This window comes from Poecilia reticulata, chromosome 18 (genome assembly GCF_904066995.2).
Source record: "Poecilia reticulata chromosome 18, P_reticulata-male-v2, whole genome shotgun sequence".
Taxonomy (NCBI): domain Eukaryota; kingdom Metazoa; phylum Chordata; class Actinopteri; order Cyprinodontiformes; family Poeciliidae; genus Poecilia; species Poecilia reticulata.
The window spans coordinates 1835048-1863002 of record NC_088847.1 but is presented as its reverse complement, the minus strand read 5'-3'; the positions used below and the strand labels follow the sequence as shown (position 1 = coordinate 1863002).

Sequence of the window (27955 nt, the reverse complement as noted above, 5' to 3'; positions counted from 1 at the left end):
TTTTTGCCTATTTATGTTAGAAGTAGAAAAATAGTAAATACCATAAAATCAGTTGATGTTGGCATTAACTATGAAGTTGTTTTAAGTGTGGACTTAAGGGACAGTGGCGCAAAAAGTGGGTATGCAGGGTATGCAACGCATAGGGGCGCAGCACCAGAGGGGGCGCCAAAACCCCGTCTGGAGGGGTCGGCACGCCGATGTTTTCCCATACACTTCAGCACGCCTTACGCTCCTTCACCTCGAGCACATAACGAGGTAAATGTAGCGAGTTTTACCTTTCACGTATCGTCGCCTCGGGGCGGGGGGTGGAGTTGAGGGAGCGACGCTCCTTCACCCTGACGTTCCTTCCCTCGGGGGGAGGGGGGGCGCCGATCTATGTTTTCGCATCCACCTGAATAATGTGTAGTTGCGCCACTGTTAAGGGAGACAAACTACCTTAAAAGCTTTCCATCCATGATCTGAACACACTGATCCTTTCAGGGTGATGAGGGGGACTGGTGGTGCCCATCTCCAGCAGTCATCAGATGAGAGGGGGGTTCACCTTGGGCAGGTCACCAGTACATCACAGGGCCCTGAAAGCTAACATTGAATAAAATGTATGAAAGCGAAATGGTAGATTAACAAGGGGAATAAATTCTGTCAAATTATTTTCAATATTTTGAAGTTTGTTAAGCAATTAGTGTTGGAAACATTCCAGTTTTTGCTGTGATAAAAATGTAGCCAGCTGCTCAGTGTAAAAAAAAAAAAAAGCCATCAAGATGATGTGGAAGTTCATCCTCAGAACTGGTGTGGTGATCTTTTGGAGCCAGAGCCTCTTCTGAGACAGGAAATGCTCTTAGTACACTTTGTATATATTTATATATGCTACACTTAATGATTAGTATACTTAAAATGTACTTACATAAATGTAAATATGTTTGAAATATGCTCTTGGGATAAAGGGCAAAAACATAATTAAAAAACAATATATGGGAGTCAGTCATTGGGCTGCCAAACAACAGCTGATAAACTACCAACAGACACCTGATAAACTGATTGGTCAATGAGGGAGCAGAAATATTGTTTATATGAAAATTCATGTAGATGTTGTTTGTCATTGTGTCTGATAGATGTAATTGACAAAGGAAAGCTGCAAGCTGTTTGTGGCTACTTGGCTGCAGTTTGTATAGTCTCACCAAAATCTGCCTATTTTGTCAGACGGTGAGAACTCTTGTTGCTGCTGTGCTGAAGGAAAAAGGCTCAAATGGTAAAATCACCCAGTCCTCCACCCAGGTGAGTTCCTAAATTATTTTGATTAGCCTTCAAGCTTCAATAATCTAAGATAAATTTGGGAAATAAGAAGTGTCTTTTGATTAAATGTAAATAAAATGTTCTTGATTCATACCCTGATTTGTACGTTTTTTTTTATTGCTGATATACCTTCAAGAAATTAGAGGTGCAATGATTGCAGTTTTTTGATCGATCAAGGCCCAGATAACAAGAGATGTTAATTCAATGTTGAATTGAATTAACATTAATTAATTCATTTGGCTAATTGAATTAATTAATCAGTTGAATTGATTAATTCAACCAAAACCAAAACCAAAACCATTCAAACCAAATTTTGGTTGAGGTCGACGATTAATGGTTGATCAACCATCAATCAATCATCCAATCTATGCAATTAACTAATGTTGAAAAGTTGTCATTGAATCAATGTTGTTTTATGGGTGACTTCTAAGAATTGAAATGCCAACATCTAATCCAGTGTTTTTCAACCCTGGTCCTCAAAGCATATAGATGTAGATGCAAGTTTTAGGCATTTCCTAATTTAGCACACATGATTTCAATTGATGGCTGATTAACAGGGTTTTGCTAAATTGCAATCATCTGAATGGGGGGTGCTGAAGCAGGGGAATATCTGAAACATGCAGGTCAGTGTGCCTTGAGGACCAGGGTTGGGAAACACTGGTAATCAATGTTGAATCAATGCATGCTGTTTGTCACGCCCCTTTTCTTCTCCTCCTCCTCCTCCTCCTCCTCCTCCTCCTCCTCCTCATTGAGCTCCGGGAGAGAGCATTTTATTATCAGGCGGCAGGGGTTTATCATGTTTTAAATTAAGCATTACAGGTTGAGAGTAGTGCGTTGTGATTCCTTTCTGTACATTTTCTTACTTGTCTGTAAATATTACTGTTTGTGCATAATGTGTTGACATAAAAATATCTACAAGTCACTACAAGCAGTGAAGCGGTCCACCTCCCCCTTTTACACTAGTGGTATATCCCAACCACACAGCCCGTTTGCTGCTGGCTTGGTGTAAGGCTGCTTCTGAATTGAATTCTTCTCTGAGAACCTTTGCAGTAAGTTTGGTGATATTACTTTTATCCTAAATTTTCTATATGTCTATAGAAAAATATCTGCATTGTTTTATGCCTATGCTGCAGCTTGATAGGTAAATGTAATTTAATTATATATGTCACTAACATTAAGATAAAAATCCATAAATATTCATTGACCTGTCCTTATTAATTTAACTGTGAGTGTACAAGTATGGTTTCTGTGTTTGTTCTCAGACCTATAACTGGTACATTATTTTAAACCTCAATGTGTTTCAAAACTTTTCAAATGTTTTTGTCGTCTTCTTAACCGGTGCCTTCCTCACTCTTATTTTTGTGTTTTTCAGCTGATGCTCAGCAGTTTGACCCTAAGCTGACTGACAAAGGCTACAGCAAAACTGTCAAGACGTGGCTTCGCTATGCCCCAAAGCAGGAGGAAGGCATCAAGGAACAAAAGTGACACCAATCAGAGTGTCACTTTGATTGGTGTCAATCAAAGTGACACTTTGAAGTTAGAAAGTTAGCCAAAGTGACACTTTGATTGACCCCAACACATACCGTTTCCCTGGTTCATACAAGGCTTACCCTCATGGACGCTGTTCTTCCATGGACAATAGATTGTTGTTCTGAAAGCCAAAAATGGAGTCAAATATATTTACAGATCTATGCCTGTTTTCCTAAATAAAATGTAATATTAATGCCACATTGTTATTTTTAAGTTTGTGTCCACACATTTTTGGAAATATGGTAATGTAAGATATTTGTGAACAACATAATACCAATGTCTGTCAACAAAATTGTGTTTAACACCAGTGAACAAACTTTTAATGGAATTTTATGGTGTTAGATATATCAGACCAAATAGTATACATTAATCAATATTGATTCCTTACCTTTGATTCAATATAAAATCAGCACAAATGTGCATGTAGATCCACATTCAGATGATGGCTGATTCAACATTGATATGTTATGGCTGAACCCCTAACGTTGATTCAACATATAGATCACCGACCACTTTCAATATTATTTCAATGTCAGGCTTCAATGTGGATTCAACGTTTCTGTCTAACTATATTTCAACATTCATTCACCTATATTTTGCTATCTGGGTGATATTTAAAAGGCCTGACCTGTCGATTCTGATTTTGGCCAATTCCAATTTTTCATCTGAAAAGTGGCGAAATGTAGCAACAAAATAACTAAATTGGCAATAGTGGGGTGACTGTTGTTAACCACACACATGAAGACATGATATGTTAGGTGGGTCTGTCAGTCAGCTCTTTCTCGTGGCTGAAGAAAAGGGGACAATGACTGATTTTCAGAGCTTTGCGGAGGTAGATATAATTGGTGGATAAGATCAGTTTCTAATGTAAGTATTGGCTCTTCACCCAAAATGAAGAAGATTACAGCAGATTTATCAGTACACCTTAGTAAACAACAATCATAAACATCTTTTTTCTGGAGCAGAATAAAAAAAATAAAATAAATCTTATACCCACATCATACTAATGTATATCTGCTTTTTGTGCAATGACATGGAAGCCATCATGTAGTTGGAAAATTATGCTCTCATATAATTTTCCAACATGCAAAAATTTAGCAGTTTTGCATGCATAAAATCAGCACAAATGTGCTGATTCTATGCACATTTGCATAAAATCAACACATTTTATGCAGTATCACCAGATAAGCTAAGCTGTCATAGATGTGCTGCACATGTAAAAATTCACAAATCTTGTATAATGCACTTAAGCTTTACTATACATGTGCTACAGATCTGACATGTTATGAATATGCTTCACTCACCTTGACATGGTGAATCCTTTAAACTTGAAAGTGAGACTGACTACATGACCTGATTTTTAATAATTTGGTTTAAACTTTCTGACTCACCCATTGATTGAAATTGTAAACCAGAAGATCAGTTGATTTCTTAACATTAAAGAATATAAACAGATACAGTTACAATTGACTTGAAAAGTCAATTATATCACTTGACATGTCTTGATACAGTTGAGTACTGTGAATCCTGCACACACATCAGTACCTTTCATGACTGTAGTAGAACAAGTTATGAAAAAATGTTTATTTACATGTTTTCATGGCTCCTTTGTTTGACCTGACATGATCTGATTGTGTTACATCTCAGGGCCCAGCATTGGAGGCTCTCTGGCAGCAGTGCTGCAGTGACTGTGCTCTGGTGCGTTCAACATGCTGTGATGCCGTGGTGCTTCTAGTGGATCAGGGCCATGCAGACCTGCAGTTCATTCTCAACAGTGTCCTAAACCTCCTGCCTTCTGCCAGGTACACACTCTCAGCTTCTTTTCCAGAGTGCTGTATTTTACTTTCACTATATGACAAATTTCCAGTTCAGATAATTAAATTATTTTTTGTTGTTTTTACAAGAAAAAAATAGTTGTTTCTAAATAAACTGAATGATTGAGAAGCTTACACATCTCACTCCAGAGCAATTTAGCTGGGGGGCAGTGGCTTATTTTGGAGGGGCTAGAGGGGCACAATAAACAAGCTTTTAATTTAACATTAATACATAAACAAGTATGTAGCCTTTCAAATAAATTGTATTAATTGTATTAATACAAAATAAAAAGTAATTATGCAGACAGTGATATGTAGAAAATGCTCATGTTAGCGTAAGCATTAGGTTATATGTTGCAAAAATCTAAGAATCTAATCTTTTCAATCTGTGAAGTATATTTCTTTAAATGCTAAAATCTGTCTACTCAAGTAAGTACAACAGCATATTAGGGTCACTGTAGGTGGATAAAAACAGGGAGTACATTTCCATCAAAAAACTCTGAAATGTTCTAGAAAAAAAATCAAGAACATTTCTGAGCTCCAAACCTTGAAAATTTTCTTCTCCCACAATTTCTTTCCACATAAAAAAGTTACTCAAGTAGAGTAACCAGTACCGCCCCTGAATAAATAACAACAAAACTGGATAATAGCTTATTCTTGATAACAAGCTTAACATAATCTATTGGCATGTACTTGTCATGATTTAGCTAACATTGTCCGCCTTTTGCTGGTTTGCTGCCTTGATTTTAACACACACTGCTATGTAGATCTGCATAGAATCAAGTTCCCGTCAATGCCCCAAAAGTCTAGCGCAAGCATCTTGTTGCATTTAAAGGCAGCTCAGAAAAGCATGTTAACAAGAGATCGAATAGTTGTTATGGCTGAGAAAAGCACGTGGGACAGAGGACACAGATGCAGGTTGCACAGGAGTCCCTACTGTATAAAGTCGAGATAGGAATAATAGAAAGTTAGCCACTCTGAGGTAAACCCTCCTCCCAAAAAACAGGCTTCCCAGTTCTCCATGAACTTTTTCCAGCTTCTCAATGGGGAACCAATAAAGTTCTCACTCCAGAGGGGATATGTTAGTCTGTCAAGTGAATATTTGGTCAAACATGGGATCCCTTCCAAGCTGGATGTGCCATGAAAGCCTTAAAATCAGAATCAGAAGAAAAAGAAGAATCAGAAGAATTTTATTGTCATTGTCAGAAAGACAACGAAATAGCATTTTCAGTTACAACCATCCATTACACAACAACATGGGGGGGGATGAGATAGGGGGGATAGGTGGCTGAGGCCTCGCAGCCCGACAGACGCCGCCCTTGCAGGAGGAAATAGGAAAAATAAGAAAAACATCAGGTAAGGAGAGGGGAAAAAACAGCCTGTCTCACACTCTGCTCTTTGCAGGGCAGAATTTGAGATGAAGAAAAAAACCTCGGCACATAACCAGGGGAGGATAGCTGGCCAGCCAAGGCCAGTCCGGGGAGCCAAATTCCGATAGCAATAATTTGTTTAGGTCAGGCTGACATCAATTGAATGCCTTCCTTGAAAGTCTCGCTGGTGCTTCTCAGTGGCAAATTCAGTCAGCCGAATTCGCCTGATCCGAGCGAACAACGTTCTCCAAGATCACACTATATCCATTCTGCGTCCGAGATCCGCTGCCTGACCACAGTCCTGTTCCAGGATCGCACCCAGTCTGCGGCTCATCTCCCGTATCATCTAAGTTTGAGTGTTGATTGCTCTGCAGATCCCATTACCATACCAGCCTTGAAATGGCCAAAACGACTGCCGGTATCTTCCAAAATTTCCGATAACCCAGGTATCTGCCAACTCCAATAAGCAGAAAACCTATTATGAATCCAATCATGTACACATCTTCAACATCCTCGACTGACAGCATCGTCAGACACACCGTCTTCCACTTCCATGTAGAATCCATCGTATGTGTCCCGTTGGGACACGAGGGTTCCCCTTTACCCGGTTTCCCAGTGGAAAAATTTTTATCGATTGTACTGAGAGACCAGCTGACCATATCCATAATTTGCAGCTTTGGAAGTTATTCAAAAGAAAGACTCTAAAAATACAGGACACAGACGCTGAGCAGGGAAAATAGGGAGGGCAGGGAGACACAGTTAAATTCATATGTGTGCTCTGATTGTTCTGTTAGAACAGAGGTGGCTCTGGCAACAACAGGTCAAGATCAACCCACAATTCAGAAAGCATATAAGAAGCAAATCACCTATGCATTGACATCAAAGCATGCTAAAGAAAATGCAAAATAACACATTTTAGAGCTGTAGCCATAATACCTTAATACCGCAAAACCATGGTATTTTTTATCTAAGGTTCTTATACTGCCATAATCTGCGGCCCACACAAAGTAATTCAGGGGAACCTAAATGAAGGACTCCTCAACATTCAGAAAACACATATGAACTGACCAGTCAAACCCTGGTGACTTCATCAGTAACTCTTAAAAGTAAAGATCTGCTTCCGTTATCTGAGTGAAAACAATTCTGCTCTACTTCCTGAGCCACTGCTGCCCCCCACCAAATAATAATATTGCATGAGTATTAGTCACAGCTCTAGATATTCACTTAAGGTATCTTTGGTGTGAAGGCCATGTGGGGGATAGTTGATGGCTTACAGGTAGAAGCTTTTGTTCAGTTTTCTGTCTTGTCTCTGAGTTTTCTGTAGCGTCTGCCAGAAGCGGGTAAGTGAATTTCTAGAGAAGAGGGTGGGTGAGTAACCAGGGTGTGAAGGGGTCTTTAATGATACAACTGACTCTGCATTGGAGTCTGCCGACGTGCTATGGAGTTCTAATCACATACCGCAGGTCCTTTCACCCGACATGCTGTACAGCAGCATGTTGGGTATTCTGGGCGGTTGGTCAGCAGCTGTTTGGCGAAATGTGTAAAATACTGTAACTTAATGAGCTGTGGAGGTAAATTTAAGATGTATTTATTTCATAAAGGGGACAATGCATATTAATCAACATGAATACATCACAGCAACCTGCCAGAGTCAGAGAGGCAAATTTTTATCTGTAGATTCCAAGCAGGTTGTTGGAAGGGATTGAACATTACAATTAAAATTCATATCAACTTACATGGCCTATGATTTATGACAGATTTCAGTGTGTAGATAAAAGTACTGTAGTTTATAGTAAACATAGCAAAAAAATTAAAACAAGCCACATCTGTTAAAAAAAAAAAAACTGAGATGATTAAAGTCATGGGTACAGTTTTGATTATCTAGTAAGCATTGCTTAAGGGATTTCCTGAAACAGTTCAATTATGTAATATTTCTTTATTCTAAAGGTAGTGAACTAATTTAATGCAAAGTTGGCATTTTTAATGGACTTTCAATGCAACTTTTAGAGCAACTTTGCATTAAAAGTGTCATTATTTACCGAATGACACTTCATGACAACTGTCATAAACATTCATAAAGACTTCTTTATGTTCATGATAGGTGTTATGTCATGTTTTTGACAGTGTCATGTCAGTCTTATGCACACCCCTTCAAAGAAAGTGTTACCGGGCAAAGTCTTGTATCGGTAGTGGAGCCAAACCATGAAGGACTTTCTATATAAGTGTGGCCTCTGGATAAATTGTCATGTTTTTTCAGTTCAAAATGTTGTACTTGTATTCTACAAGAATAATATGAATCTTTGAGTTTCTCATTGTTTTTAGTCTCCTGGTGTTCGTCCAAAGAGTGCCCTGTATATACAGGAATCCATCCCAGATGGAGTCTTTCTTCAGCAGCAGGACATTCTTGTGTATGGTTAGTTATTCTGATTTAATTATATTATCTGTGATTGTTTTTTCTTTCTTTTATTCTTCACTGTGAACAGAAATGTTCAGGGGCTTATAAAGGTCATCGGGAGACTGCTGCAGATGCAAGTTGACCAGAGACAGGGGGACACAAACTTCACCTGTCCCTATTCTATCAGGTCAGTTCATATTCATGTTCATATTGGGTTGAAACCACTGAACTCAGTACTGATACTAAGAAAAACTCTTGATGCCATCTTTAATACAGAAAGTTCTTTTGAGGCATATTCTAGTTTGACCACAGTATGATGATGTGGTTGTTGTCTCAATTAGTGCAAAACCACTAGAGTAAATAGGAAATTCAGCACCTAGGTGAAAAATATGTATTGATGATCTTGATGATGGTACTCATCAAAATGTAATGTTTGTCATTGGTTTCTCAGTTGTTGACTGCATGTAGTTTTTATGACTTCTTATTCTTGTGTTTTTATGATGTAAAGCACTTTGAAATGATTGATTGTAGACGCTTTCAAAACTATCAGATTGGTTTTTGATTTAGTACCATTTTTTTGGGGGGGTGAAAAGATGGGGGATTTCAGACTACTATCAATAAGTCGGATAGACAGTTTCCTAAGATGGATTTACCTCTATTACATAGGTGATATAAAATCAAAGTTTGGATTTTTCTCATTTTTTCAGTGTGGGATTTTTATTGCAACTCAACACTGAGCGAAAAGCAGCAAACTTTCAGATCGGTATCAGCCTGGTCCAGAAATATGACCTTTGCTTCTGAATATGGAGCAGCTAAAGACATCTTGGATCCTCAGAGAAATGTGAATGCCAAAGTCTGAAAAGTCAACATGACAAAGAAGACCAGCTCACAGAAGCTTCCGTGTAACATTCAGGTCATGTTGGAAAGTTGTTTGTGTCACTTCTATGGGTGAACTTTGAGCTAAAGTTGATGTAGTTTGCTCCTCACCGTGCAGACCGCAGTGGGAAAGAAGGTCAGGAAACTAATGGAAGCCCTCACCTCAGAGACTTTTTGCCCTGAGGTGAGCGGAAATACACCTCTATCTGATGTGTTTTGCAATTTGACTTTAACAAATCAAGGACACAACAATGTCAGAGTTGTAGATATAATATAGGTCAGGCTATATTGTTGCATTTTGGCCAGGCATCCTGGACTGAACCAGCCCCCGCCATCTTCTCCTCCTTCACAACTTAGATGAGTACCTCTGCCAAGATCCTGGGGCTTCTTTAATCAGTTGCAACGGGTGATCAAAAGAACTTCTTGGTCTTTTTTTTTTCTTTACCCTTCATGTTTATTTTGCTCCCTCTGCTCTTCATTTTCTTCCTTCTACATTGAAGCCTGTTGTTCCTTTATTTCGCTACGTTTCTCCCTCTAATCCTCGCTTTCTCCCAAAGCTCTGTGCATTTTTGCTCCCAGTCCGTTCCCATTGTCCGATCCCCTTCCATCTTGATTGCGGAGTCTTAGCTCCATCTGTCTGGAAGCCTTAACCTCCCTGGTGGGAAGATGAATGTGTTGAGGGCAGCAGGGTGGCGCTATTGGCCTGGCAGGCTGGCCAGTGATTGGTTGACAGGGCTGGTACTGCAGGGTAACTGTAAATGCTGCAGGATTAATGAAGGATGCACACTGATGGCCATTGTTGGTCGTATGCTCAGAGCAGCCCTTTGCAATCTGCCCCCGAGACGTGCAGTACTTTAGCCCTGAGTGGGATGAGGGGAGCTCCAGGCCTGTGTCGGTCTCATCACCTTGTTTCTCATAGGATGTTGGTCTGGTTGTAATGGTGCAGTCCATCCTGACTGCCCCCTGCAGGCCTTCCCATGTCATCTATCAGGCCTGTCTGCTCAGTCAAATGGTAATCTACACATTTGGGCTGAAATAAGGAACTGGACTGAGATGGAGGCTTCATGACTGATCATTAATGTCTTCAATAGAGTTTTTATTGTAGGTCTTATAACATAGCTGACATGCCTTCTAACTGAGATGAGCTTCTTTCCCCAGTAACAGCTTCCACACTGAAGAGTGTTGTCTGTGCAATCAGTCAGAGTTTGGGAATGATGGGTTCACAAAGGAAAAAAAAAATCTTACTAAAAAAAAAAAAATCTCGCTGTGCATGGTTGATCAAGCATAAAATTGTCTGACTCCTCCAATCAGACAATTTCTCAGTGCATTTCTTATTAGCATGCCTGTTTGTAATCTGTGTGAGATTATGCAGAGTATTGATGCATTTCTAGAGATTTTACTCACAGATACCAATTTCTGGTTTTGTTTTTTAAAGTCTGAACCGCCGATTTTATTTCTAATGTCTATGAAACATTCAAAATCATCTGGCATAATTCAGTTCTTTTTTTCTTTTTTTTTGTCCCCAACAATTACATGTTTAAAATCACTAGGGGAATACTGATAATTTGGCTGGCTGTTAAATTGGGCTGATTTTCTTTATCTTTTCAGATTGGCGACTGGCCAATACTTACATCAGAAACCGATCTTGTCTATTGATCTTGACTACCTATGCAAAATTTGGCCACTGTCCTCTTCTGCTCTGCCATGAGAGGGAACTGACTGACAGACTGCCCACCAGGTCACATCTGCACATGTGCAATTAACAATAGTGAATCCCCTTGTTGCCAACTTAGAGACTTTGTTGCTTTTTATTCTGACTTTTCAGTTAGAAAAAAAAATCTATATCAGGCTTTTTAAAGTTCATTGATCAGCTACTGATCATAGAGCAAGTCACTGCTTTGGTTTATTGCAGCTTAGATATGTTAAGTTTTCATCATTTATATATTTCTGTAAGATAAGTCTGTGGGGGGTGCTGAGTGGCTCAGTTATTAGCGTGGGCTCAACAAGTGCAGAGGCCGTCCATCCATCCATCCATCCATCCATCCATCCATCCATCCATCCATCCATCCATCCATCCATCCATCCATCCATCCATCCATCCATCCATCCATCCATCCATCCATCCATTCATTCATTCATTCATTCATTCATTCATTCATTCATTCATTCATTCATTCATTCATTCATCATGCATGCATGCATGCATGCATATGCATGCAGACTCCATCTTGCTGTAATCGGCAATCCTTCCCTCCCTTCCTCGCTGATTGATGGAAGTCACTGGGGAAGGGACCTGCTGCTGGTGCTGACCCACCAACAACACTGTTGTGTTAACCTCTGCCTGTCGTGGGCTGGAGGATTAACAACGGCTTCCACTTGGATTGTGGATTTCCCAAGTAAGCTTCCACACTGAAGAGTGTTGTTGTCTGTGCAATCAGTCAAAGCTTGGGTATGATGGGTTCACAAAGGAAAAAAAAAATCTTACTAAAAAACAAAATCTGTGTCAACGACATAACCTGTTGTTGACACAAGGTCATGTCACTGTGCTGTGTAGACATGACCTGGTGTCAGTCAGCCTCTCTCACAGCAGAGCAGAAGAGGACTGACTGATTTTCAGATCTTTGAGGAGGAAAATAAGATTGATGGATAAAATCGGATTCATTTGCAAGTATCAGTTGATCTCCCAAAATGATCAACTTGGAGGGCTAATTTATGGGTTCACCCTATGTCTCATTATTATGGGTGATTTTGTCTGATGGATGGTGCTTTATTGCAGATTGAACTTGTGTGTTTGTAGTGTTCCATCCTTCTTGTTGACTTGTTCAAACTCGGATGGATAACATGTGGCCTCAGGCAGCTTCACAGACTCCATCTTGCTGTAATCGGCAATCTGTGGGGGAAACTATGAGAAGTGTTTGACTTTTGCTCCTTTGTTGCTGTGCAGGAGCTGTCCACACCCATACATCACAGCGCTGGAAAACCGGGCAGACTGCTGGCCGGTGCTGCTGCTGGAGATCCATGATTTCATCTGTCAGGCTGCTGACAGGTAAGCATGGCTGAGGTGGGGGTCTCCCTCTGTCACTGCATGGGTTTGATGTGTTCAGTTCCTTGTGTTAGTGGCAACACTTTGTAGACAAATTCAAGTTTTATTAGTCCAATTACCTCATTCTGTGGTTCTGTTCCCCAGGAATAAAGCATCTTACATCAGCATGCTGGTTCCCTTCCTCCGGTATCTGTACTGCGAGCCTCAGAGGCAGTCCCAGCACGCGTTGCTCCGACAGAGCCTGCTCAGGGTGCTGCTGCCCACAAAGCCAGGGGCTGGATGGATGCTCCAGAGCAAGGACCACGAGAACACTGCAGTGGTGTATGACAGCCTGCTGCTCTGCCTTTGTCAGCTGGTTTCATATTTACAGGTCATTGATGATCTCTTTTAATAAGAACTTTTTGCTTACTAGTTAATGGTGAATTACGAATTGCACCCTGACTTGATTAAGGGTAGAGTGACAAATGGGCTGGCTAATAAATTTCCTCCATTTTGGAAAATCGTAATTGCTGGAAACTTGTTTGTGAAACCAATCTTTACACCGAACTTAGGTCTTTGCCATTTTTCTCTGCTGCGAATGAGGGTTGATGACAGATCTTCCCACCAGGTCATGTCATGTCTGCACATGAGCTGTTAACAACAGTTAACAGCTCATGTGCTGTTAACTGCACATGAGCCATGTTGGCAACAGTGGTTGCCAAAATCGTATTCGGCAGATTAGGGATTGACGTATTCTGATACTTTACATGATGGCTGAAAAAAGTTTCTGTTTGTCACTGCAGGTGGACAGTGTGGAGGCAGTGCTGGAACTGTGTGGATTTGTGGACGCTCTGCTTCAGGGTCTTATGGATGCCCCTGGAGAGCTCTGGGCAATGGAGAGAGCCAGACTGCTAGTGCAGCTGCTGTGTGCATGTCACCAATGCTTGAAGTTAAATGGAGACTGCAGACCGCTTCTCAGCCTAATACAGCAACTCCTCCCTGCATGCAAGGTCAGGCACATTTTTATCAGATGCTGGATGAGTTGAAATTGCTATTCTCTTTGAACTGGAAAGGAAGAGATTAACTATTATTATTAGGTTTCCAAAGAGCCTAATAATGAGCAGGGTTCATATAAACAATGAACACTGCTACTTCTGTGTTCTGTAGGCATGGCCTGTGGATGAGCTGATGATGGGTGTAGCCTTGCTTCTCTGTGAGGCTCCTCCAGATCAGCAGAACAGCCTGTTTAGGCTGGGTAAGACTAAATCTATATAAAAATATTCCTCAGTGAAATGATGCCACGGTAGTTCACATTGATCACCTTTATACCCAAAACACAACAAAGAAATGTGTATTTGAACCCAAAACGGCTGTACGTTTTCAGTTTTCGATCAGTCTATGTAAATGTAAATTATACACATGGTAAGACACCCTCCTTCAATTCTTTTGTTCTGCACCAGAACATTCAGTTCAGTTCAAAAACCTGTGGGTGAATATGGACCAACTGTGAAGTCTCATTTCTTCACAATGCATGAATGATTTAAGCTTCTGCCTGAGCTGCAGGACCTGAACAGAACACTACTTTTACCCTCAGTGCACTCTTTGGTGCACTGAGGAAGTATCTCCTGTCAGTCCTGCAACAATTATGAAGAGTCCTTTACCAGAATGAACGGGAGTCATAATAATATGAGAAAAAGCCGTACGACAACAAAATCTAAGTAAATAACATGATAATAAACTCATTACCAGAATAAAGTTGTAATATTGGGAAAATGCAAAAAAAAATTTAACTACTACATAAAAAATGAAGAATGTTGAGCATCTTGTGAAGTTACTCTTTGATAATGGTTTTACGCATAAGGAAATATTTTGTCTTTTGACACATCAGCATCAAGTTATTATTACCAGTAGCAGGACTTTGAAATGATTGAACAAACAACTGAATCTTTATCAAACAAAAATCTCCAGACTAGACTAACTTGTCTGTCAGAATTTGCTCTCATTAAAACAACTTTCTCATAATTTTACATCTTTGTTGTGGCAATGTTGCATCCTTATTGTACCATTATGATCAAAAATCTCATTGTGTGGCCATAATTCTTCATCGTAATTGTCTACTTGCTCCAATAACTATCATTGGTTTTAAAATATTTTTATTTATATATATATATATATATATATATATATATATATATATATATATATATATATATATATATATATATATATATATATATATATATATATATATATATATATATATAAAATAAAGAATGGGAAAATATTTGATTTCAAATTCTACTTCATTGATATGGTTTAAAAAAAATAAATTATTCTGACTTTGTTGTGACTTTCTATTTTTTTTTCTGCAGCTCTGTGTTTATCTCCAGAAAAAGCAGAGCTGTCTCATTGGCTGAGTCCTGTCTTGGTTCTTCCCGTGCTGCAGCTGCTCTCCTGCTCTCAGCTCACCGAACCGTTGGCTGACCCAGTGACGCACAGCTTAAACCAGAGTCTGGCCCACAGCTTGTTACGCAGCATCAACAAACCTGCAAAAAAGGCCCGGCAGGTACCCAGCTTCTTTCTCAAACCTAACTTGCTTTTGTTTATTCTGTCTCTGTTCAGCTATTGAGAGAAAAACACAAGACTTTTTTATACACTGAATACATTCTTCTGATTTAAGATATAGTTGCATAGAGCTGTGACAGGTTTGGTTTAGAGGTTAGCGATTGGGAACCAACAGTCAAACAGAAGCAGCAAAAAGATCCACCAGCTACAGTCTTCATTGTGAGAGCTACATCTGCTGTGATTGGTGTTTAGGAATGTAGTGCCATTCCTACATTGCCATGTAGTGCCATGTTTGGGAATGGCACTACAGGTTGTGAAAGGTATTCACAACCTTTCATCTTTTTCATGTTTTGTCTTGTTAAAGTCACTAACTTCCATCTATTATTTAAATTTTCTGTGTTAGATCAACACAAACTAACAATATATATAAAGTGAAAGTAGAAAGAGAGTTTTCAACATATTTACAGATAAATGCCTCACATTTTTTTGTCAGATTCTCTATCGGATTGTGTTGGCAGCACAACACAATCTGGTTCTGTTTACTGATTGGGTAATTGGATAAATCAGTTAAGATTTTTCAATGATGCACTACTTTGTGTTGGTTTGTTGTATCAAATCCCTTTAAAGTTGATTCATTGACGTTTGGGGCTGTAACATGAAAAAGTTCATGAGGTAGGCTTATTTTTACAATGTGTAGATTGTCAATAAAACAATTTTGAAATCTTATTCTGTTGTGTTTCTTTTTTTATTCTCTGCTGTTCTCATTCTCAGCCTGGCCCAATGCTGACCCTCCCTCTCAGCTCTTGGTACGCTGAGCTCAGCGTGGCTTTGTCCATATTGGACAAAGTTTCTCATGATCCTTGTGCGGCCACTGATTGGCTGCTGGCGGTTACCTCTGCTCTAACGTCCAAGCAGCGCCTGTCCTCTTCCCTTGCTCTCATTGTGACTTACCTCCTCATCACGGCTCAGGAGGATATCTGCCTGCTGGCTTTGAAAGCAAGTCAGGCCATCGCTGCTGCCGATCCCTGCCAGGTAGAAAATCTGAAATATTTTGACATTTCTCAAAATCTACAGTCATAATAAATTAAAAATAAGAAATGCTGATACTTTACCATGAAATTTAATGCACATTGTGTGTGCATTGGCCTGATGCGCATGATGCTCCTGGTGTGTTCTCCTGATGATTATTGTTGCAGAACTGCCATCAACAGCTGCGGTAACACTTTATTTGAAGAGGGGTGAATAAGACTGTCATGACACTGTCATAAACATGACATAACACCTGTCATGAACATCAATAAGTCTTCATGAATATTTATGACTGTTGTCATAAAGTCAGGGCTTAAAGTAAAAAAAATCCTGTGCCTGAAACTTATAGTTATGATAAAAATGAACGATACCATTGTTATTGCAATAGTTTAATAAAAAGTGTCTTAGAATAGTGCAAACAATTGCTTCTAACAATACAATTAACAAGCTAAACACTCAAACTTAAATAAGACTTCAGTGCATTTCAACTCAAAACAAAATGTAAAATGTATTTGCCCTAAAGGTTTGACTTACAGGCAAAAATCCCTCAACATTAAATAAGTGTCCTTTCAGTCAATATTTTTGCAAGTAATTTAGAACATGCAATATTACCAACTAAATCAGTGTTTCTCAACCTTTTTTGGGCCAGCGCCCCCCTAGCCTTTATCCAGGTCCCTCACCGCCCCCCAATAAAGAATTTGTAGGCTACTTTGCACTGACTATTATTTTATTATTAATATTACTATCACTATTGTAGATGTTTTGATTTTTATACTTGTTTTTGTATTTATCATCAAGATAATTTCCCAGAGAACAAAAAAGCCATGGGAATAGAAATTATTTTCGCAGGTGTCTATGAAAAATTTAATGAACATTCAACTTAAAATTGGTAGGCCAACAACAGCCAATCAGAGTGGAAACAATATTCTTGTTCTTTGCCATTTTCTAGTTGTTAAATATTCCACAAAATTACCAGATAAAAGATGTACAACAAGCCAGTTTAAACTTTGAACTATTTGCAAAACGACTGAGCTCTGGAACATTAAAACATGGATAGAACTGTAACTACATTAATCATAGCTCTTCTTCTCTTCAGTGTTTCTGTCGGTTTCTGGTGGTGCAGCTCTGTGCTGCCTTCAGGAGAATGGGACATCAGAGCATCAACCATAAAATTTTACCCAGATGGCATTTAGAAGCGGGACGTCTCCCCTTTCAGAAACCGTTAGAATTTTTCAGATAGCTCTACGTGTGGCGGAATTACTGTACTGCAAATTTAGATGTGTCGCAGCCGACACGTTCCGGTCTAGAAGGATTTTAAGCCCGGAGACTACACTTTGGTTGAGGCGGACCGTTTGGTCAAAAGCCGGAAATCCGGCCCCTGGTAAAAAATCATGACACTTTTAATACAAAGTTGACATTATTCAAAATGTCTTTGTTATGACAGCTTGACATTAATCTAGACAAAATGTCTTCGTTATGACTTGTCATTAACCTAGACAAAATTGTCTTTGTTATGACAACCTAGACAAAATCATCTTCATTATGACAACTTGTCATTAACCAAGAAATCATGATCTGACATAAATTTGTTATAAAAGTATTACCGATTAAACTTTAAAAATTAGCTTTATGTAGTAATATTATATAGCTCTGTCATGTTGTTTAGTCTTAATTTTCTTAGTCAATTGATTCTAAAGTTTTACAGCAAGATGTCTACCAAGAAATCATGATCTGACATAAATTTGTCATAATAGTAGTCATAGTAGCAAAAGCTTTAACAAAACAATGATTAATATTTCCACTCCCTGAAATAAAGCAAAACAAGTAGGACAAGCAATAGATTTCATTAAGCTCTATTACTGTCAAATGATTTAATAACAGACTCATTAACAATTTTTTTTACATCAACTAAAGTGGAACAAATAGCATCAGTTATGAATGTCATTAAGTGTCATTACAGTGTCATTAATATTATCTCTTACCTCAAGTAAAATGAAACAAGTAGTAACAGTTATGAATATGTCATTAAGTGTCATTACAGTGTCATTAAGTAAAGTGAAACAAGTAACAGTTATGAAGATGTCATTAAGTGTCATTACAGTGTCATTAATATTATCTCTTACCTCAAGTAAAGTGAAACAAGTAGCAACAGTTATGAATATGTCATTAAGTGTCATTACAGTGTCATTAAGTAAAGTGAAACAAGTAACAACAATAATATGTCCATCTTACTTGTGAAATATTGTTTGTGGAGCCCTCACATCAATAGTCCATCGATCCGAACAACAATATCCCTCAGTGCTGAGGCATCTTCTGCTGTTTTGATTGAGCAAAGTAGGAGGGTATACCGCTCCAAGATGGCCGCCGTATTTCCTGCGCCAGAGCAGCCAATGCGGGGTCTACTCTTATATTATGTCTATGGTTAGGCCTCACAAGATGAAAGATTTCTTCTTCACCGACACACTGCACGCCTGTTCATGCACTGCTTGCCTCTCACTGGTGGAGATGGCATATTGCACTACTTAACCCTTGTGTTTAGAAATGGGGTCCAACCGACCCCACGCACGTAAACTTGTATCATTTGCCTCAGTCCTCTACGTTTGCCTCAGTCCTCGCAAGCACATGGGTAAAAACAGCCTTAAATAATGTTTCAAATGCAAAGTTCATAAGTGCTTTGTAGACATCTTGCTGTAAAACTTAAGGATCAGTTAAATTAAGAAAATTAAGACTAAACAACATGGCAGAGCTTTAAAATGTTACTACATAAAGCTAATTTTTAAAGTTTAATCGGTAATACTTTTATAACAAATTTATGTCAGATCATGATTTCTTGGTTAATGACAAGTTGTCATAACAGACAATTTTGTCTAGGTTAATGACAAGTTGTCATAACAAAGACAGTTTTGTCTAGGTTAATGACAAGTTGTCATAACGAAGACAGTTTTGTCTAGGTTAATGGCAAGTTGTCATAACAAAGACATTTTGAATAATGTCAACTTTGTATTAAAAGTGCCATGATTTACCGAATGACACTTTATGACAACAGTCATAAATATTCATGAAGACTTATTGATGTTCATGACATGTGTTATGTCATGTTTATGACAGTGTCATGACAGTCTTATTCACCCCCTTCAAATAAAGTGTTACCACAGCTGCATTTCTCAATTGCAACAGTCGGATGCAGAGTTTTAGGAAATCGTTTGGTCTGAGTCTGACAGTATGGTGCACATAATGTCATCATGACAACCACAGCTCCTTCTAGGAGTTCAGAGCTGATGGATATTTAATAATGAACAACTTCTTTCATCTTTGCTCTTTTCAAAGACGGTATGCTAAAAGCTCCAACTTTTTAGCATTTTGTCTGCAGTTACAGTGCAATCTGCAGAACTCCTATATCTACAGTAATGTAATCTTATTACTTCAGCAAATGTTCAAACAACAGAGATAGCTTCCATAACCTGCCTTCTGCTCTTGAGTCCTCTGCAGATGATAAAGAAAGATATTTAAAGGGAAAGTCTTCTTTCTGGCCCTCAGGGAATGTAAATGGAGTCGCTAGCTGAGGAAGATGATGTGAAATATCACACAACGTTAAAGGCTCCTCATTACTAAGGCTTGTAAGACACCCCGGAGTATTCCCCTGCTGCCCTAATTGCTCCCAAAGTGCCACTTGGGTTGGAGGTTTGATGGGTAGATGTTTATTGGCATATCTGAATCCATTGAATCTCTTTCTCAGTAGCTTATTGCATTTGATACTTTACAGCTGCTTTTTATTAGAAGATGAAAGAGATTTCTGCGGAGGATTTATGACGTTTTAGAATATATTTCTATTAAAGAAGTTTCACTTTAATGGAAATCTTGCATTTTCATCCTCATTTTGCTCATAAGCGCAACAAGTGAAGTAGTTGCCATGCAACAGCGATGCTGCATGGAAGAACTGATGCTGTATGCAGATTAGACTGTTTTACTGCAGAGCTTTTGTGTGCAACAGACGTGACACTTGTGACCTGTAACCTCAGAACTGAAAGGAATCGTCTGCATTGTTGATCAGTCAGTCCTTTAAATCTGAAGCTCTCATTGGTCAGTCTGAAGTTGAACTCAGGTTAATAGAGTCATTGTTTAAAGCTCTGCCTACAGCAACTGATAGCTGGATTCTGGAAGACTTGGCCCACAGCTCCCTCTAGTGGAGGTTTTATCCAGCTACTTGTCATTTAATTGTGGAATTTAGGGTTAGGGCTCAGACACCACAGGACACCTGCTGATTGACATTAAAGAAAAACTGTAAAAACCTGCAAAATCATGACCAATCACAGCATCAATAGGAAGCATTAGCTAGTGTGTCTCTACACACTTTCGGTCTATACTCTATAAATACCTGTCAGCAGGGGGGAGAGTTAGACTATTGAATTGGAATTTAACCCCAGTTTATTATCCACCTAATCTATTTTATTTCAGTTTATTCCATTTTTTATTTCAGTCAATCAGTAATAAATATGAATAGTTTATGTAACAACTAAAAGAAATTGTGAAAGAAAAGGAGCAGAAACTTATATCTACCTCTCATTCACATAAATAAAATACTAGCTAATTAACTTAGAAGACTATTACAAACATTTATAATACTCAAAAAACATAAAACAAAACATCTTATTAAAAAGTAATTCTGAGGACGACTGTGGAATCTCTGGAGATTCTTGTGCAAAGAAGGATTCTTCATAAAACAACCCTGATCATCCTCTTCATGAAACTACAACAATAGTGTCTTTAGTCAGAGGCTTCTTCAGATGTGCTATAATACAGAAGATCCTTCCTGCCCACATCTATAGCAACTCTTTGAAGAACCTTGAATAATATTTAGTTAGAATCTAACTAAATATTATTAGTTAGAATCTAACTAACAGTTAGTTGTTCTAACTTTTAGAACAATTTATTTCCCTCAGGGATTAATAAAGTTGTTCTGATTTGAATTTGTGTCTCTGCAGGTTCCCTCTCTCATCCCTGTCCTGTTGTTCAAACTGTCAAAGGAAACAAATCCAGATTTGATCCATTCTGTGCTTAACAGCCTGCCAAACCTCGGCACCCATAAGGTAGTGACTTGATATTTAAAATGTAATGAAGCACAGAGTAAAGGTTTTGTCTTGTAAGCCTTATGAGGACACTGTGCTCTTTTTCAGCTTTGTGTCCCCATGGTGCTGCAGACTCTCCACATTCTGGCTAGTTCACCCAAGCTGAGAGCTGTTGCAATGCGCCTGATGACTGCTCTGTGGAAAAGACAGGTCAGCAATAAAATGCCAGTCATTCCTGTTATATTCTTCCATGTGAACCTTTTCAAAAAAATCCTTTTTGATCACTTTGTTCCTGGGTCTCCAAAGGACCGAGTCTACCCAGAACTGCAGGGTCTTCTGGGTCAGCAGGACATCAGACTGATGGTGGGTAAGGACACTCAGTGGGAGCAGACGGTGGCCAGGGCCGCCTGCCTCAGGGATATCTGCAAGGAGAGGTGCGTCATTTGATTGATGGAATAGGATGTGTGTGTAGAGAGTGCACTGAGCAGAGATCCGTGCACGGTTTCTGGTCTCTAGTTTATGTAAAGTTTTGCTTTCTGTTTTGATCAGCTGCACATTTTAGTCAACTGTAAACTAATGTATTTTACACACTCAATAAACTAAAACTCTTAATGGAACACTTTCTTTACAAACACAAAACATTTGAAATACTTGATTAGTCACAAAATGATCATATTTTTGTACACACCGAGGAGGATATTGAGGAGACAGAATTTTGACATTCACTAAAGAACTGAGTCTACTGACCTACTTTGTAACTCAAATGATGGGAAATGAGTCACTGTTCTGATCCGACCTTTTTTGTTACTGACTGAGACAGATAAGCACAAGTGTAGGACTGGTACAGAGTAGTGAAACACTCAAATGTGAAACTGCTGAAATGATGTCATCTGAAGCTTGATTTAAGCTTTTTAGCAACCACATCTCTCCACACAAATTTTCTGCACCATGCACCGCTGAAATATTGTAACTATTGTAACAGTTTCACGTGGAAAAACATGGAGGACTAGCAATGACTCCTACTTCTGGAGGTTCACAAAGACAGATGATTTGGCCCACAAAAACAATATAATCACCACACTCATTGGTGTTGCCATATTGCTACTAACAGCTGTATTGTTTTACTTCTAAAAGATATTTTGGCTGCTGTAGGCACTCTATTGTGCCCCCTAGAGTCTAGGAGAATGTGGGCTACCCATACAGAGTATAAATTCTTCAAAAGTTGTTTTAACCTGATTCTTTGCAGATTGTACATGTGTCAACCATAAGCCCAGCTTAAAATGCCTACACTGTCTTCCCATGAAGGCCTACTATGCAGCGGTCTATGGGGGCAGTGCTGTATGCAACCTTTGAAGTGAGTGGCTAGCAGATAAATGTGCAACCTTGGGATGCACATTTTTGAGAAAACATGGATTTTTGAGGAAAACATGGATAAAGCAAAGTGTAATATTTATCAGAAAAACATCTCATTCTGTTTTACATCAACAAATCATTTGTATCATCAGTAAACACAGGTTCTGACTATTCCTTCCATAGATTATTTCTGGTAAGTTATGGCTAAGTTAGCCCCATGAGTTCTTAAAAATGAATAATTTTAGATGTAAAAGGCGTATTATTTAAAATATTTTTTTTGAGCTTTAAGAATGTTATTCCCTCATCCAGATCATACCTGGAGTGTTGCCTTGATTCCTTCATGCATATTTGAGAAATCCTTGAATCTCCATGGCAACCTGTGCAAAACGCCGGGTGGACCTAGCTTCGCCTTTGAGGCGCAGCTCCTCTTCTGAGCTGCAATTTACACATTACTGAGCTCCCACCTCACACAGCAACCCTCTGCCATGAGGTCAGCCTAAATACGTTTCAAGCTTCCTCCTGCGGTCCAAAAATATGATGGTTAGAGTCAGTGGATCTTCTAAAGTTGCCTGTTTTTAGAGATTTGAGTGTGAATGGTTGTTTCATCTGTAGTGGACTGATGATGTGTCCTTGGTGCACCCTGCTAATTAGCCCCTGATCTTTGTGCACATCTCAGGCCTTACCAACATGGAGGTGACATGCTAGCTGCCATCTCACTCACTCTGAAGCAGTGCAACAGACCAGACCTGGCAACCCCTGCTGCTCTCTCCTTGCAAGGCTTACAGGAGCTGTGCAAAGCAGAGGTAAACCACCTCTGCAGCACATGATCAAGTGCTTTTCTAATTTATTTCTTTATTTCTCAATAATGTTCACTTTGTTGCCTTGGTAACTGTACCAAGAATTATCAGCCAGAGTTCCCCAGTTTCAGCCCAGAGAAGCCCGCTGCTTATTTGAACTTTGCTTTGAGTGATATCAGGGTTCCATCGTGTTTCTCAGGTAGTGGACATCATCTCTACATGGAAAAGTCTTGGAGCTGAGCTGAAATGCGACTCCCGTCCACTGATGATTAAAGCCATAACTGAGCTCCTGTCATTGGTTCCCCAGCTCACTGTGAAGTCAGAGGAGTATGAGGTACTTCAGCTGCTTTTTCTTCTCCTTTTGTAGACTACATAAAGCTGCAGTAAGTAACTTCTATAAAAAAATATGATTTTTACATATTTATTAAAACTATCACTATGTTGTGACATTATGTTATGAGACATATCTTCTTTTTCCTTTTGGCTTTTTCCCTTTAGGGGTCACCACAGCGAGTCATCCGTCTCCATGTAACTTTATCTTCAGCATCTTCTCCTCTCACACCAACTACCTTCATGTCCTCTTTCACTCCATTCATAAATCTCCTCTTTGGTCTTCCTCTAGGTCTCTTTCCTGACATGTCCATCCTCAGCATCCTCTTACCGATGTATTCAGTGTCTCTCCTCTGTACATGTCCAAACCATCTCAGTCTGGCTTCTCTGACTTTTATCTCCTACAGAAATGAATACATCAGAGGAACAGCTCATGTCAGATAAACATGAGCTGTTCCTCTGATGTATTCATTTTTGATTTTGTCCATCCTTGTCACTCCCAAAGAGAACCTCAACATCTTCATTTCTGCTACCTCCAGTTCTGCCTCCTGCCTCTTCGTCATTGCCACTGTCTCTAAACCAAACAGCATTGCTGGTCTCACTACCGTCTTGTATACCTTTCCCTTCATTCTTGCTGATACTCTTTTATCACACATTACACCTGACACTTTTGTCCACCTGGTCCACCCTGCTTGGACACGTTTCTTCACTTCTTTTTCACACTCGCCATTGTTCTGGACTGTTGACCCTAGGTACGGTACTTAACATCTTTCACTTAACATAATCCATGGAGAGTTCTGTCTAACCTCATCTGTCAACCTGTCCATTACCACAGCAAATAGGAAAGGGTTCAGAGCCGATCTTTGTTGAAGTTCCACTTCCATCTTGAACTTCTCTGTCACTCTTACAGCACACCTCACCACAGTCTTACAGCTATAATTCATGTCCTTCACCACTCTAACATATTTCTCTATTACTCCAGACATGCAGTACCACAGCTCCTCTCTTGGAATCATGGCATATACAGATGCCTTGAATACTAAGGCTACTTACATTGACCACTAATAGTGGCGAATAAGCAGTTTTCCTATGACAATAAATGTTTTCTCCGCCATTAGCACACTTAGCGGTGTGTACATGAGCTTGATTGACAGCGCTAAGACCCTCTTGCTGGCTCTGATTGGTTGTTCTTGGTTGAGAGCGGTGCATTTCTTCAGATGGCGATAGTACCACAGGGAGGAGGTGGAGGAGATTGAGCTTTTCACATACATACCGCCACGACATGGTGACAGTTTTAACAAATGTGGAAAAAACATATATCATAATTTTTTGAACTTTTTATTACATTAGAAAACAATGCCTGACTGCTTTTTAGATTGGAGTATTTTCAGGTTCTGCTTTATAGAGTTTTATGTTGAAATGTGTGTTTTTCTTTCAGAAACTGAAAGTGGAGGTGGTCAGCTTACTCTGGAGTTATGCTGCCAGCCAGGTTTGTGTCCTCCCCAAATATTTGTCTGATGAACCATCCAGATCAGTTTGTAGTGCTACTGTAGAAAAGTGCTCACTGTTCCTTGTGCTCTACCAGGATCCAGAGGTATCCAGCTGTGGCTACGAAGCTCTGGCAGCTTTTCCTGAAACAGACCACACCATCCTGCACCTCCCTGAGGCAGTAAGACTCCATTTCTTCTCCATATTAGTTGGCTGGTTTACATTTTATTTTGAAATGCTGCAAATACACACTCAGTAGAGCTTTAAACTTTACAGGTGCATGTGAAATGTTTTTCACGGAGCAATAATAGATATATAGTCCGGTATGCTTCTTGACACTATTAGATTGACTGGTGATGCTGGGGGCAGGAAGGATCTGAGATTGCAGTCAGTCTTGCAATGAATCTGAAGAGGCCTCTGACTGAAGACTGTTGTTCTATGACACCCTTATGACCGTCATAACTTGCTAACAGTTCAATATTAAGGGAAGAGAGATTATATTTCACTAGCAGTTGCTGTTCTTTGCAACTGTATTTTTTTTGCCTTTACTTTATTACTATGATAAACTATAGTAATAGAAAAAAACAAGATTAAGGTATGTTTTCATGTGTCTTGGTAATGCAATGTTTATTAAAAAGATATGTGTAGCTGCTAATAGAAAATCAGCTTGATGGCGACCTTGAACAGTCCAGTTCAATAGCCAATAATTTATGCTAGAGTCTTTGTATCTGTGTGAAACTTAGTTTTAACTTTAAATGAGTTAATTCTTGTGGTTGGCTCTGTATATTTCTGTGGGTTTTTTGGCTTAAAATGGCATGTTTGATAACAATAATTAAAACTTCTCAATATTTGACATCGTCTAGCAAAATGTTTTTACATCAGGCTTAAATGACTTCTACATTAATATGTCAATGTAGCCATTAATAGCCATGGCTAATTAATGTAGCCATGGCTAATTAATTAATGTAGCCATGGCTTATTAATGGCTACATTAATGTAGCCATTAATACAACTATGTTGCAGTTTAGAGTAGTTAGCAACATATTGCCAACTACTCTAAACTGTAGTTGGCAATATGTTGTTTGCTGCTGAGCATAATCATTTATGTGACTAACATAAACATTATTTTTTACATCAACTTACAAGTTATGTGAATCTTCTCCAGGAATTGTTAAAATTATTTGAAGACACAGAATCAGCCTAGTACTGGTTCACATTCCATGTGACAAAGACTCACCTAGTATAGGTTTAATAAGAGAAATTAATTTAATCAAAGTACGTCATGAATATATGTAAATGTATTCCATCTTAAGTAGGGCTGCACCGATTACAGTTTTCTGGCCGATCGCTGTTTGCAGATCTTTAACAAGCCTGATTGCTGATTCTGATTTTGGTTGATGCCAATTTTTTTTTAATCAGAATTGTTGTTAAATATAGCAAGAAAGTCGTTGAGTTGGCAAAATTGGAGTGATTATTGTTAACTGCAAATGAACAGACATGACCTGATGGGCCGGTATGTAAGTCAAACTTCTCACAGAAGACTATGATATTTAAACTTTTGCTGAGGTAGAGAAGATTGATGAATAAGATAGGCTTGACATGTATTTTGGCAGATCACTGATCTCTCTGTGCATGTTTTGAAATAGAAATTCTTCCTGGCCAGGTTGAAAGAAAAAGGTTCAGAGCTCTTGTACCTCAATTGGAGGTTGACTCCAAAGATGAGGCTTTGGGATTCAGATCTTACATTTGTAATGGAGATGAGTTCTTATCTGATCAGCTCTGAATTTTACTGCAAGCAGGCTGTTTGAGAGTGATGTTTTCAGCACAAACAATGTGACCTCTCAAACAGTGGTTTCTCCAGCACAAGGAATGCGTATTAATTAGATCTGATCAGTTTGTGAATAAAAATGGTTTCCAACACATCATAATGGGGAAAAAACTAGGGGTGCTTGAATTGCACATTTTTTTGGCCGAAAACTGATAACATTGAAAAGCCTGACCTGCCAGTTGTGATTTTGGCTGATACCATTTTTTTTGTCTGAAATGTTGCTACATATAGCAAGAAAGTCGTTGAGTTGGCAACAGTGGTATGACCATTGTTAACTGCAGAATTGACCTGGTGGGTCAATCTGTCAGTCTTCTGCACTGCTGTCCTCTTCTGTCACAGCTGTGCAGAAGAAGACAGTAGCTGATTTTTAGACCTTTAACGATGTAGATAAAATCGGCTTCACATGGGGATTAGCTAATAACAAGGAAATCAATGAAATCAGAGCCTATAAATCGGTGCACCCTGACTCCGTCATCTCTCTAATTGCCTGTATGGTTAGAACCATACAGGTTAGAACCATACAGGCAGACATTTAAAGGGAAGTGGCAAAAGCAGAGGAGGTGGACTAGCAGTGTCTACCAACAGGTGGCGGCGTCATCCAAGACATGTTGCTGTAGAATATCATCTATGCTGCCCAGAAATGTAGCTGTTAGCATCATGAGACTGCCATACCACAACAGTCGTCAGTTGGAGGCCTATGAATATTTGTTGCAAGACTGACTGCTATTGTAGATTGTTCCTGGTTGTCCATGGTTTTTTGTATGATATGAGTTACAACAACAATTTACCTTCTGCATAAATAAATAATTAAAAAAATTGAAATTCATTTTAATTTCACCAACTGTTACTGAACTAAACATGCTGGAATGGGTGTTCTTGAACAAATAAATCAAAGCTTATAAAGGTAAACATAAACTTCTTTATATTGTGTGCAGTAACAGAAAATCCAGAATAAATTTTAACTTTACTGCAGTCTGTAAATGTGCAGGGAGCGAGCTGCGTTGTTCAGGTTTTAGCTCCTGGTTGTCAGTGAATCTGATGTGTTCTTCTGGTTCACCGTTAGACTAGACCTGCCGTGAAGGTTTCTGAAAGTGAAGATGATGCTGAGGGAGAAGAGGAAGAAGAGAAAGATCTCTCCATCCCTGGACAATCCTACATGAAACTACTGGCTCTCACCTCCAACTCTGCTCTGCCAGGTAAAG

General features: G+C 39.1%; 1 protein-coding gene across 3 annotated transcripts in view; it reads left to right on the top strand.

The window, feature by feature from the left end:
• The window catches only part of focad (focadhesin), an 87022-nt gene that overhangs the window by 8748 nt on the left and 50319 nt on the right, over nucleotides 1-27955 (top strand). For all 3 annotated transcript variants that reach the window (XM_008434902.3, XM_008434901.3, XM_081599401.1), the window contains exons 3-19: nucleotides 1198-1272; nucleotides 4468-4622; nucleotides 8488-8586; nucleotides 12220-12321; nucleotides 12463-12688; nucleotides 13101-13307; nucleotides 13465-13552; nucleotides 14670-14863; nucleotides 15634-15894; nucleotides 20874-20978; nucleotides 21066-21167; nucleotides 21264-21391; nucleotides 22987-23113; nucleotides 23307-23441; nucleotides 24876-24926; nucleotides 25023-25106; nucleotides 27817-27949. In XM_008434902.3, the coding sequence (XP_008433124.2) occupies nucleotides 1198-1272; nucleotides 4468-4622; nucleotides 8488-8586; nucleotides 12220-12321; nucleotides 12463-12688; nucleotides 13101-13307; nucleotides 13465-13552; nucleotides 14670-14863; nucleotides 15634-15894; nucleotides 20874-20978; nucleotides 21066-21167; nucleotides 21264-21391; nucleotides 22987-23113; nucleotides 23307-23441; nucleotides 24876-24926; nucleotides 25023-25106; nucleotides 27817-27949 (2272 nt within the window). The remainder of the gene's footprint in view (nucleotides 1-1197; nucleotides 1273-4467; nucleotides 4623-8487; nucleotides 8587-12219; nucleotides 12322-12462; nucleotides 12689-13100; nucleotides 13308-13464; nucleotides 13553-14669; nucleotides 14864-15633; nucleotides 15895-20873; nucleotides 20979-21065; nucleotides 21168-21263; nucleotides 21392-22986; nucleotides 23114-23306; nucleotides 23442-24875; nucleotides 24927-25022; nucleotides 25107-27816; nucleotides 27950-27955) is intronic.